The sequence below is a fragment of the Mesoplodon bidens genome, assembly GCF_964165515.1.
Source record: "Mesoplodon bidens genome assembly, chromosome: 6".
Classification (NCBI taxonomy): domain Eukaryota; kingdom Metazoa; phylum Chordata; class Mammalia; order Artiodactyla; family Ziphiidae; genus Mesoplodon; species Mesoplodon bidens.
In genome coordinates, this window is record NC_138162.1 from 63,673,475 (window position 1) to 63,687,013 (window position 13,539).

Below are 13,539 nucleotides of genomic sequence, written 5' to 3' on the forward strand. Positions count from 1 at the left end.
TTGTATTATTACAGGTATTGCCACAGTGAGTAACCTTGTGCATTAGCAGTTTTACATATATGTGAGTATATCTATAGGATAAATTTCCAGCTATGGGGTTTTTAAACTCTGGATCGTCATTGCCAAACTATTCAAGGAAGATGTGCTAATTTTCCTATTCCCACCTACAATGCTTGAAAGGAGATTACTTAAATAGGTAGGAAGCAGCTAGAAAGATAACTTTGGAATCAAATACACCAGAGTTTGAGTTGGATTCTTTTAGATCCTCTGAACAGTATTGACTGATTATTTTTTAAATCAGTTAATTTGGATAAACACAAACAATAAACACTCTTTCCCCTAGTGTGAGTGGCTGCTGAGATTTCAGCTCAGTTCTTTTAACCTTATCTGGGCTGCTTGGAGTTGGCCTCACAGGTGTACGGGTCAGGGGTCAGCCAGAGATTTGGACAGGAGTTTATAGTCCCAGGAGTTAAACCCCATCCCCCCTTCCCTTTCCTGGATATCTCCTCTCAATTTCCAGCTGCTGTGTTTGCCCTGAACTCTGTCCTCATGTTCTTTGAACCAATTAAATCACACAGGCTCTCCTCAGGCTAATGCCATAAAAAACAAGTAAGCCACAGAGTAAGTTCTTTCTGGAGTATGAGACCCCAGCAGCCTTCAGAATCTACCTTTTTTGGGTCTCTCTTCAGTGCCTTCAGGTAGGTTTTTTGTGGTTGAAGGTTGTTACCTGCAGGAGGTACTTCTCTGGACTTGTGTCAGCATTCTTCACAGTTTGACATTTATGATTTTTATAGATCCCTTCTGCATGAAGTGCAGATTTTGAGTTCACCAAGTGTCTTATGTCTCCAAAGGCTTTGGAATTGTCTGATAATGACAAAATAAACAGCTGGCAGTGTCGGGGGTGGGTTGTGGGGTGTTGGTGAGTGGTAGGTGGGCTCACCAGTTTCTGGGGTATGTTTGTTGTACTGAGGCAGATTTGGGGGTATTTAAGCCTTTCCTAGCCTCTCCAAAAAACAGCCTCCAGGCCACAGTTATATCCTTTATAAAGGATGTAAACAGAAAAGGGCCTTAACATGTGGTTGATCCCCACTCAGTAATGACTTTGGGCAGGTTGTCTAACATCTCAGAACCTCAGTTTTCTCATCTGTTGAGATGTAAGCCCTGCCCACCTCACAGTGAAGGTGCTGAGGAGGCAATAAAACAGTTCAGATGTGCAGAAATAATACTATGCCTCTGAGCCCACATATAACTTCTGAGCGGTGTCAGAGGCTCTCAAACTGCACCTGAGGCCCATCACCCTGGAGCCTACTTTTCAATGTTTATATATGTTTCTAGAAATCAATGGGAAATTCCAAGTCAGCTAGAAACATCAAAATGACATGAAAGTATATAGATAGTATAAAGTATAGAGAATAGTGTAAATTATTTCCCCTTAAAAATGTTTATACCAGCATATTAGCTAGTATGGCATTTTGGGGGAAATTACTTGAGATACCTGGTAACTTGGGAACATGTAAAATCACCTCCGTGGCTGCTTCCAGTCACCACATTCCACTCTCTGTCGTAACTGTGAATCAAGGAGAGCTTCCTTCACTCCAACTAAATCCCAGGGTTGTAGTCTCGTGGATATGGAAAGTCATGTATTTTTATCCCTCACTCTATATTTGACACCCACAAAAGAAGCTGAAAGAATTGAAGTGGATTGTTCAAAGATCACAAATCAGGGTCTCAAGGAGCTAAGAGATGAGGCTTAATTACTGATGGTCCAGTATCTGCATGGGAATCAGGCTCACTTGGAGCAGTGAGGACCTACCTCTTTTTCACGTCGGTCAATTGAACAAAAGGAAAAATTGATGAAAATGAAATGAATGTGGTTTTATTGAATCATATGAAAATAAAGCTATATTTTCACCACTTAGATTGTTTTCCTCATTGTTGAAAGAATATCAAGGAGAAAACGGTTACAGCGTTTCGTTTAGATGGAATGTTAATGTTAGTCTTTGTATGCTAAGTAGCAGCACAAAAGCACTTTTCTAGCTTTTCACCTTGATCCCTTAGAGGGTGGGCTATATCTTCCAGGTAGGCTGCTTGTGCCCAGGGAGCTCAAGTTGCTCACCACGGTTTAGAGCAGCGATTCTTAAGGCCTGGTTCTTGAATTAGCAGTAGCAGCTGCAGCAACAAGTGGACCCCATCCCAGACCTGTCTAATCAGAAACTCTGGGGATTGGAACCAGCAATCTGTGTTTCAACAAGCCCTCTGAGTGATTCTGATGCATGCTTAAGTTTGAGAGCCATTGCTTTAGAGACACGTAGAGCTACATTTTAGTGCTGAGTCAAAACTGATTTTAGAATATAGATGTTACTATGTGTAGATCTTAGGGAGGAGGTTTGTATCTGACTCTTCTCGGTGAGTGTAGGAATTGCCTAATATAAATCCAAAGTGCTCAGTCAGAAGTGTTGTAAGTACTAAGCCTGTAAGTGGATATGAGAATAGAATTGCCAAAGATGGCTAAAGATAATTATTGGTTTACTAAAACTGTGCATGAAATACAATTTTTTTATCATAAAAAAGATGCTAGTATTATTCAGAATGTGAAGAATATTTGGATTGTAGGACAATAATGGATTCTAGCAGTGTAAGGGGAAACATGCCAGAAAAGAAGGCACAACAGAACCCCGAGAAAGAGGACTTGAAGGAGGTGTCTTCAGGAAAGAAGGTGTGCATGGGCTACAAAACTGCTCTAAGTAGGCTACTCCAATTCAACACTGGGTTAGAAGTTCCAGATGCTTCAGCCGAAATCAGTGGGAAGGCATATGGGAACCCAGAACATCTAATAACACTTTGAATTAGATACTTACACATATACATTTAAGATTGTTTGCATCTAACAGAAAACTCAGTATAATGGTGACTTAAACAAGATAGTAATGGAAATTAATATAATTAATAGTAATTGAGAATAATAGAAATTTGGAGGTTGCTGGTCAAGTACTTGTGTGGTAGCTCCACGGTCATCAGGAATCCGGACTCTTTCTGTCTTTTTGTCCCACTATTCTAGTTTATGGCTTCCATTCTCAAGGTATTACTTCATGGTCCAAAAGGGCAGCAGGAGCTCCAACCATCATGTCTGTTCCAGGCTGTTGGAAGGAGGAGAGGTAGAAGGGCAAAAGTGCCATATGCCTTTGTTCAGTCCTTTCCCTTTAAATAGCCTTCCTGGAAGTCAAATATAATATATTTCATTGACTGGAATTTAGTTACATTGGCTATTCCTAGTTGTAAAGGAGTTCTTGAAAATGCCATCTTTTAGCTGGACACCGTGCTGCCTTATATAAAATCAGGTTCTCTTACCAATAGAACAAGGGGAGAACAAACAGCAGGTGGCAAAGAGCACCTCTGCCACAGATTCCTTATTTATTCTTGTTTTTAAATCCTCAACACTGCACTCTGAGGTTTCATATTGCCGCAGTTAGTCTCTGTTCTGCTTTTCTCTTCTGTGGGTCTCTCCTCATCTGAAAAAAATGAGATTATTCTAATTTAAAGAGATAGAGTGAAAGTAAATAGGAAGGTGATTGGAAAGGTTATAGGTATATGTGTGTGTGAAAAAGTGAACTGATAAACAGGGCAAAATGAGTGTTTACCCAGCTCCAAATGCCTAGAGCAGGGATATTCTTAAGGGAGAATTTCAGCCTCCACTAAATGATGAGGTTTTTTCCCCTAGCATTTAAGCCTCTCTCAGGGACCTGAATTAATCTCCTTTAGGTCACTGAGGGACCTCTAAGTACTTAGCTCTTGTATAATTTTGAAAAAAATGAGTAGGCATTAAAGATAGTCATCATGCATGCCACATCACCCTATGAAAAACATTATTTACTTTTTAGATTCCATGTAATTTGCATTCTTTAATCTCCCTCATTATTACTGGTTTTCCCTGTTTTTAAAAAAATCATTATGCTAAAGCATTGGCATTTCAAGGTCTAAACAAAATGCTCTGTGTACTATGCACTTTATATACTTTCATTCATTCACTCAATAACCATTTATGACATATCCATTTAGAGTTGGGCACTGGGGTTTTGCTGTATACACAAAACACAAGGTTCCTTCCCTCATGGAGCTTACACTACAGTGTATGTGAGGGTGTTGTTGAGGGAGATAGACCAGAAGCAAGTAAACAGATAAATGAACAAGATATTTTCAGATAGTGATAAATGCTAAGAGGTAGCAGGAAGACACGGTAGTAGGTGATGGAGAGGGAGGGAATGGCATGGACATATATACACTACCAAATGTGAAATAGATAGCTAGTGGGAAGCAGCCGCGTAGCACAGGGAGTTCAGCTGGGTGCTTTGTGACCACCTAGAAGGGTGGGATAGGGAGGGTGGGAGGGAGTTGCAAGAGGGAGGAGATATGGGGATATATGTATATGTATAGCTGATTCACTTTGTTTTAAAGCAGAAACTAATACACTATTGTAAAGCAATTATACTCCAATAAAGATGTTTAAAAAAAAATAGTATACAGGGCAGGACTTCCCTGGTGGCACAGTGGTTAAGAACCCGCATGCCAATGCAGGGGACTAGGGTTCAAGCCCTGGTCTGGGAAGATCCCACATGCCATGGAGCAACTAAGCCTGTGAGCCACAACTACTGAGCCCGCACACCACAACTACTGAAGCCCGCGTGCCTAGAGCCTGTGCTCCGCAGAAAGAGAAGCCACCGCAATGAGAAGCCTGTGCACCGCAACGGAGAGTAGCCCCTGCTCACCACAACTAGAGAAAGACCATGTGCAGCAACGAAGAACCAATGCAGCCCAAAATAAATAAATAATGTTAATTGTTATTAAGGTATACAGGGCTTCAGATTTGATCTCTCATTTAAAAAAAATTACCAACTTTTATCTATAAGAATCATTTCTGAAAAATTAAACTTGATTTTCACTATAACATAATCATGCCACTAATTAGTGCCAAGTTCTTTTGTACCTCTTCAAAATTTGAGGAGGTGAAATTTGAAAGACAATAATAAAGCATACAAGAGAGGAAGAAGCCACCACAGGATGGTTTAATGTCAAATAATGTAATATTAATTTAGGAGCCAACTAAATTTTAGAACTTTAAAAAACGGAATCATGCATGAGCAATACAGAGTGGAATCTGGACCCAGACAGGAAATCCAGCCTCAGAAAGCTAAGCATAAACAGGAGGTTGGGGGAGGAATGGAAACTTTCAGGTGTATTGGAATTAAATGACCCCTAGGTCCTTTCTAGCTCCACATATCTGATTCTAAGAGTGCTGAAAGAATGTGTTAACCTGTTTTTAAAAGTGGCATTATTGAAATATAATGTACATGACCATAAAACTCACCCATTATAATTATATACTTCAAGGATTTGTAGTAAATCATAGAGTTGTGCAATCATCACCGTAATCTAATCCATTTTTTCCCATGTTGTTTGTGGGGTGGAAGCCATTTTATTTTTCTAGTATAAAGGTACATAGTGACTCATTAAAATTGTAGAGCAAGTTTCAAGAATGCTAAGGTGATTCACTGAAAGTATGTGTAATAGACATGTGCAGGCAGCTGATCTACTGAAACAAATAGGGAGAAAGAAAGGGAAGGTGGTGGCTGGAGGCAGTGCAGAACAATGGTTAACACCACACCTTAAGGTCAGATTGCTGAAGTTCAGATTCTGGCATCCCTACTTCCTTAATAGCTGGCTGACCTCAAACAAGTTACTTAAACTCTCTGACCCTCATTTCACTCATCTGTAAGTTAACAGCACCTACTTCATGGGGTTATGAAGGGTAAAGGAGTTAATTTATGCAAGGGGCTCAGCATAGTCCTGGCACATAATAAGTACTCAATAAATGTTAGCAATTTTTATAATTGTCACTGGATGACCATTAAATAGCCCTTCATGAGCCAGACACAAAAGATCCTGTGCTCTGTGATAGAATTTATATGAAATTCTAGAAAAGGCAAAATGAGAGTGACAGAAAGCAGATCAGTGGTTGCCAGAGGCCAGGGAGTGGGGGAAGTAAATTGACAGCAAAGAGGCACAGGGAACTTTTTGGGTGTGTTTTCATGATTGGAATGGTGTTTTGTAAACATCTGTTATCAAATTACAAACTTAAACTTGGTGAACTTTATCGTATGTAAAATAAAGCTGACCAACCCCCCCCCAAATACCCTAAAAAATGTAGCTTATAATTTTTCAGTTGGATAGTTCAATTACCTTACATGTTAGACACAGGAATCAATTTCTAAACGAAGCCAACAAATATCTGTTGAGCATCTACTACGTGTAAGGCACTGTTCTAGGTGCTGGGGATACAGTTTTGAAGAAGACAAACAGCATCCCCACCCTCATGGATCTTATAGTTCAAGCACGAATTATGCACATATGTTTGGGGTTTCAAAATGGGTCATCATGACAGGATATTGGGAGGAGGGGTAGAGGAGCTTTAAGTTGTATAAATATATGTCCTGTGGTTTTTCTGTTATTTTTCAAACATACACAGAAGCAAACACGGCATTCCTGTATCTGAAGATGATGTCCCTGACTTAGTGTCTGGACAGGTGGAATGACAGAGACCTTTGCGTGACTTGTGACCTTGACTCAAGGCTGCTCTCTGGCCTCACCATCTGCGAGATGCTGTGCGCACCTGGCGAGGGAAGGGGACTGGCACTGGCCCAGGGACCAGGTGGACGGTTCAAAGGGGCATCAGGGATAGGTGGCTTTGACCTTGGTTGGCCTCGTTAACCCAGCGCTCTCTTGGCTCCAGGCCTCCTCACAGAGTACTGGAAGCTGGTACTCTCAGGTGCCTTCCCAGAGAGTGGGCCAGACCAGCGAAGTTCGCCAGTGACTCCGCCCACGAGGTGACTCCGCCCACGAGGTGACTCCGCCCACGAGGTGACTCCGCCCACGAGGTGACTCCGCCCACGAGGTGACTCCGCCCACGAGGTGACTCCGCCCACGAGGTGACTCCGCCCACGAGGTGACTCCGCCCACGAGGTGACTCCGCCCACGAGGTGACTCCGCCCACGAGGTGACTCCGCCCACTAGGTGACTCCGCCCACTAGGTGACTCCGCCCACTAGGTGACTCCGCCCACTAGGTGACTCCGCCCACGAGGATCCTAAGTGGATGCCGTCTGGAGGCGGAAAAGCATTGGAGAATCTGATTGGCTGCTCTAGTCAGAGCCGCGTAGAGGGCGGGGCAAGGCCTGCAGGGGGCTGAGTTTGTGTAGAGGCCCGCCCCCCGGCGCCGGCTCGGGAAATGGATGCTCGTCTGGTGTGCGGGCGCCGTGGGCGGGGAAAGCACACCCTCAGCTGCGCGCTGGCCCCGCCGGGGACCCGGCGGGAGCGCGGGGCCATCCTCTTCCTCCTTTGCTGGCGCTGGGCTGAGCCCGGAGCCGAGAAACTGAGTTGGCTCTGAGCTCCCTGTTTGGTTTCTGGGCGGCGGCAGCCGGAGGAGGAACATGGCGCTCGTAGGCAACGGAGCAGAGTTGGAAGCGGACGAGGTACTGGCCGGTGGGGAGTGTGGGCACTGCCCCTGGAGCCCGGGAGGAATGAGCGAGCTCGGCAGGGTTGAGCGAGTCCGGCAGGGACGGCCAAGGTCCCGCCCCCTTGGTTCCCTGTCTGGGACCTGCAGCCTCCCTCCCGGAGGAAGGGACGGGGTTGCGGCTGGGGACACCAGGCCTTGGGAGGTCTGTCCTCGCTGGAGCGAGGAGGGTCTCTGCGGCTCTCGGAGCGGAGGCGCTGCTGAAGTTGCGGGCGCCGGCACCGTGGGCTCTTGCGGATCGGAGGACACCACGTCCGGCTAGCGGGTGGATGGGTGCGAACGTGCGGGAGCGCAGGACCCGCAGTACAGAGCAGTACTGAGCCTCACCAGGGACGCCTAGGCTTTATGAGGTCTGACTCTGAAGTCCCGACATTGGCCCTTTAGAGTTTGTAGAATCGTCCCTTGACCTGGGAATCTCACCTTCTCTGGAAGTTTCCGGTGGCAGAACAGAAAGGCTTGCAGTCGATGAGAGGAGGGGGACAGCCGGAGGAAAAAGGAGCCCTCGGGGTGTCTGCACCCGCGGGCAGTGCAGGGCTGTCCAGGGGCTGGAGGGCTAGGGACCTGGAGCAGCAGCCCAGGAATTGGTGCTTTCCCCTCCGTCTACGGGGCCCGGGCCTTTTCCCAGCAGGTTCCCAGTGTGGGTGGTGGACGGAGGGAAGGCGCTTGGAGAGCCGACTCCGGCCTCCAGTGGTCTCGACTGTCTTTAAATAATTAGCCACTTCCTCCAGTGGCTGGCGCGCCCGGGTCTGAGCACCCTCGGGCGGGCGAGCAGGACCTGTTGATTTATCGACTGTTCCTTTGAGCAGTTGGCAGTTCCGGAGAAACGCGCTCTCCGGCGCTTTAAGTTGAGGCTAGCGGCGGCGGCCGCAGCAGCAGCACCCGCAGCGGCTGCTGCTGCCATTTTACCTGACTTGAATTTTACAAGTCGCTGACTGAGGAGGCTTAGTTTCAAATGATGCAATAGTGGAAGATCTGGAGTTGGCGGGTTAAGCTTCCTGTTCATCTCTTTCAGTGTCGGGAAACTCCTTTGACAACGAATACTATGTTGAAATGTAGCCCTTAAAATAAAACAAAAACCGAACTCCAGCTCCTTTACACGACTGGCCGACAGGAGGGCAAGCCGGACTGTCCAGATGCTTCCTTACAACCTGTGCCTTCCAAGGAGGGTATCAGGACCACAGATCAATGAACTAGAGCTTGCATAGCTGCATGTATTGTTGAAACTTTAAAATTACACATAAAGGCAAATGATGAAATGCATATTTGTTGCCGTTTTCATCTGTGACAAACTTTATTTACAGCTTTAGGGTCTTTTTGGTACGACCTGGAGCCGGCTTTTCTCATTCCTCCTGTCTTAGATCTTTTCTGTAATCAACGTCATAACACTTTCTTGGTGCTTTGACTATACATTCACTTTCTCCCTTAAAGGTTTTTATCGCTCCCTGCTGTATATTAAATTATGTATCCGTGTTCTTGGCATGCAAGGCTCCCTACAGTGTAGTCTCAATCTGATGTCCCAGCCTTGTCCCCAGCCACTTTTCTATTTATAACCATTTAGTTTAATGTGTTATGCCTGTATTAGAAATAAGGAAACAAGACTGGGAGTAGGGAATTCCCTGGCAGTCCAGTGGTTAGAACTCTGCCCTTCCACTGCAGGGGGCATGCGTTCGATCCCTCGTTGGGGAACTAAGATCCCACATGCTGCATGGCACAGCCAAAAAAAGGGGACTGGGAGTAGCTAGTAAATGTGGAGTGAAATTTTTGAATCCCTGGGCTTCTTGTTGAAAAAGATTTGCTACACTTAGGGTGATATAATTGTCTAGACCAGGGCATTGTTGGGAGAGAATGCTTGGACAATAGGTGTAAACTGGTACTATCTTGGGCATATTGAGACATGGCTACCCTAGCTGTGCCCACAGCCTGCAAGGTGAACCTAATGCCATGCGTTTGCTAGGGAGGAGGGCTCTAGCTCTGTGGGGGAAATTAGGTTTCAGAGCAGCAGAGAGCCTGGCACACAGATACTTGGTAATACATATTTATTGAATGAATAAATTCAATGAATTTATTGAATGAATGAAGACTATGCTTAATAACTTCTCAGTTTTTGCCATACCTTTCATTTGTTTTTTAAAATCCAGTAACTGTTAGGCTCCCATTACATGTTAGGTACTCTACTGGTCCTAGGAAATGAACAAAGTACAAACAGAATTTTTTTGTTCATGCCAAATCCACTTTTGTCCCTCATGGTGCACCATTTCCATTGGAATAAGTTTTGCAAACATTTATTGAACATTTGCTTCGTGCTTAAACTTAGTAGGTGTCTTAGAAACGGAAGGCAGTTTCGGCTCTCTACGGTTCTCAGTCTGGGTAAGGAGATATGGCACATGAACAAGAACTCTAGAAAAGAGATCAAGGCAGGGTAAGCAAATAAGAAGTGATGCATTGCCAACCGGGTACCTTGACTTATTTGTGGAAAGTCCCTCACTTTTAGTGGGCTGAAGCACTCTACCACAAGTGCACAAGACCCTGCTCTTCAACTCTGGATGTGTGAAACTAAAAGAGCTGGGAAGCTCTTCAAACACTTAACATAAATTTGATAGTCTTTGAGGCCACTATTTGATATTCTAGGAAAGTAAAAAGGGACAAATTGGTGTAGTTGGAAAAGTGGTAGGTTAGGAATTAGGTGAACTGGGCTCTCAGCTCTGTCACTAATTTGCCCAATAGCCATTCATTCATTAAGTGTGCAAACATCTGACTGTGTTATGTGCCAAGCCTGGGCCTAGCTTGGAGATACAACAGTGACCCAGGCTGACAAGATCTCTGTCTATAACAATATAGTGACCTTGATTGAGCCAGTCTCTCAACCTCTTAGGGCTCTTTTAAGTTTCCTCATCTGAAGATGGAAAGGCTCTATGAGCCCTGAGTGTTCTTCCAGCTCCAAAAGTCTACACTTTTAGAGGTGGGGGGCTCCTTTGTTTGGGAGAAAGGCTAATAGTATGGGAATCGCTTTTCTTTCAAAGTACCCAAGGAGATGATGGTAGTAGAGGGGCCCTTATTATAGTTGTGGAATGGGGTGTTTTCTTAGGTAAGCTGGGGGTTTTTGTTTTTTTCTCTAGGTGCTAGGAGGGTAAACGTGGGAACACAGAGGTTAGGGCTTGCAGCCTCAGGGGCAGCAAAAATTGGTTCTGGAGGGAGGCAGAAACTTCTCAGATGTTCCAGTGGTTTGTGGCCCTTCAAAGCTTGGTGGGCAAAATCTTACTTCTTAACATTTAAATTTCTCTCATTGGTTTTTCTTGGGTATTACACAAGCAACATTGACATTGAGTTCATGGAAGATATACAGAATGTATGCAGGGTCATTACTACAAACCTATGGCAAATAGATGGCTATGACTGGAGAACTTTCTGTCCATCAATAGCTTGATCCTGAAGTCATATTTCTGTTGGTTACTTCCTTATCCATTAGGTCTGCCTTTGGCTGCCTTGTGGATGTTAAGTGCTTATGTTTGACCCACACTGCTTTGTGTGTGACTTGGGATTTGAAAATTAAATAAAAGTACTTTATATTTTATTCTTTAATCCTATTAGAATTATTCAACCCACTAATAACTATGCCAAGTACTGAAAAGAGAAACTATTGATGATATCTGAATGAATATGTAGCAGCTGGATAAGTTAAAAATTATTTTCTCATATAAAACAAGAGTTAAGTTCATGAAAAATAACTTTTAAGAAGATTTTTTTTCAATTGTTTTACCTTTTCTGGAAAAATAGCAGTTTTGAAAGTTTGAAAAATTTGGTTACATTGCTATTATTATGTAGAAATTGGCAATTTTTATGTATAATTTGATACATCACATTTTTACATTAAAATTACATTATAAGTTACTCAGCAAATACAAAGTTTAATGTTAATAGCTTTAACTTTTAAAACATGACTTAACATTTTTATTGCCATTCTGAACCCATTATTATATAAGAAGAATAAACTTCATACTTGCTCTTTTATGTATAAAGTACAAATATATCTCTGTGCTATTAACATTTCATGGGGGATATGGTTAGGAAAAAAATGTCTAAAAAGGTTCCTGGGGCAGGGGGACAATACTGAAAAAAAGTTGAGAAACACTGATTAGGGAAAGAAATGGTTTATGTGACAGATGCTTTCATGGCCTGAATTTTTGGCCCAGGATTTTTTCGATCTAATTCTGATTTAGAAATTTTCCCCACTGGCATTTTAGATGAAGTTTAGATAAAACTGATTGCTACAGTTTTCTTCGGATCAGATTCATTCTTTGATTCCATGAGTGTTCATTGAGCACTGCCCCAGGTGCAGGCAGTCTTCAGGTGCTGGAAGTCCATACTGAGATAATATGGCTTGATTGCTCTTGAGGAACACACGCTCTAGCAAAAGACACAGTTACACAAGTAACGAGCGCTGTCTTTGGGTCAGGGTAGATTTTAGGTAGGAGGGCCATATAATTTATCATCCACAGCAGGGCCCTGGGGAAGTCAGTGTGCTGCTTTCAGTAATTACTCCAGGACAACAGGTGCAAACAGGAATGGTTGGTTGCCCTCGTTTAGCGGCTGGCAAAGACTTTAAAGAAGAGGTGGTATTTGAACTGGGTCTTAAAAAATTTTTTTTTATTAAAATATAGTTGATTTACAATGTTGTGTTAGTTTCAGGTGCATAGCAAAGTGATTCAGATGTATGTGTATATATATATACATATATATTTTTTTCTTTTTTAGATTCTTTTCCATTTTAGTTATTGCAAGATTTTGAGTATAGCTCCCTGTGCTATACAGGAGGCCCTTGTTGGTCATCTATTTTATATATAGTAGTGTGTATATAAAGGAAACAATCCCATTTACTATCGCAACAAAAAGAATAAAATTCCTAGGAATAAACCTACCTAAGAAGGCAAAAGACCTGTACTCTGAAAGCTTTAAGACGCTGATGAAAGAAATCCAAGATTACACAAACAGATGGAAATGCATACTGTGTTCTTGGATTGGAAGAATACATATTATTAAAATGACCATACTACCCAAGGCCATCTACAGATTCAGTGCAATCCCTATCAAGTTACCAATGGCATGTTTCACAGAACTAGAACAAAAACTTTTAAAATTCATATGGAAACACAAAAGAGCCCGAATTGGCAAAGCAATTTTGAGGAAGAAGAATGGAGCTGGAAGAATCCGGCTCCCTGAAGTGGATCTTGAAGGGTGTGCTAGGTGGAGCAAGTGCGATAAGGCAGAGGCGTGGGTGAAAGTTGAGATGGGGGGGATGAGAGCACACCCTGGGGTCAGCAGGGTGCTCAGCATATGGGGAGGAGTGCCTCGGAGGGCTGCGATCTCCTAAAAAATGGGGACCCAGAGGGCTTTTTAACTAGGCAAGAATGATACAATTATTTATTTTAGGAAGCTAAGTCTGGTGAAGTTGGTGCAGCCAGACTGGAGGTGGTGGCAGGAAGGGCAAGAGGCTGTTGCGACAGTTCAGAATGGGAGGTGGTGAGGACTGGAGTGGAGCAGAGGTCATGGGGTTGGAGAGAGGAGGCCAGAAAGGAGGGACTTCTCAGGGAGGACTTGGAGGAGGAATTGGCCTGGTGGCCTGTTCCCTAGTTGGAGGGGCAGTGGAATGGGGGGAAGGGAGGAGCCGGTAAGAGATGATTCTTGGCTGGCTGGTGGTGCTGTTACCTAAGAAGACAACTGGGTAAGGTTCAGCCTTCTGGTGGGTGTGGAGGGTGGGGAAGGACCTCATGCAGAATCCACTCACCTGCTTGGTTCACTGTGACTTTCCTTACTGAGGGAGCACGGCCATTTGCTTATGAGTGGATGAATCTGGGCAAGGTTAGGAAAGGATGTTTGTAAATTGATCCTGCAGGTGAGCGAGAGGAAAAAAATAGCATCAGTTTACCGTCCTCAGCCTGGATGCCAGCTCAGGTTAACAAACAGGCAATTTTCCTGAAAT

General features: G+C 43.9%; 1 protein-coding gene across 3 annotated transcripts in view; it reads left to right on the plus strand.

Annotated features, from left to right (window-relative positions):
- Nucleotides 1-7,263: 7,263 nt before the first annotated feature.
- Nucleotides 7,264-13,539, plus strand: part of TTC39B (tetratricopeptide repeat domain 39B) — a 127,281-nt gene continuing 121,005 nt past the window's right edge. For all 3 annotated transcript variants that reach the window (XM_081236215.1, XM_081236216.1, XM_081236217.1), the window contains exon 1: nucleotides 7,264-7,521. In XM_081236215.1, the coding sequence (XP_081092341.1) occupies nucleotides 7,480-7,521 (42 nt within the window). In that variant the 5' untranslated portion in view covers nucleotides 7,264-7,479. The remainder of the gene's footprint in view (nucleotides 7,522-13,539) is intronic.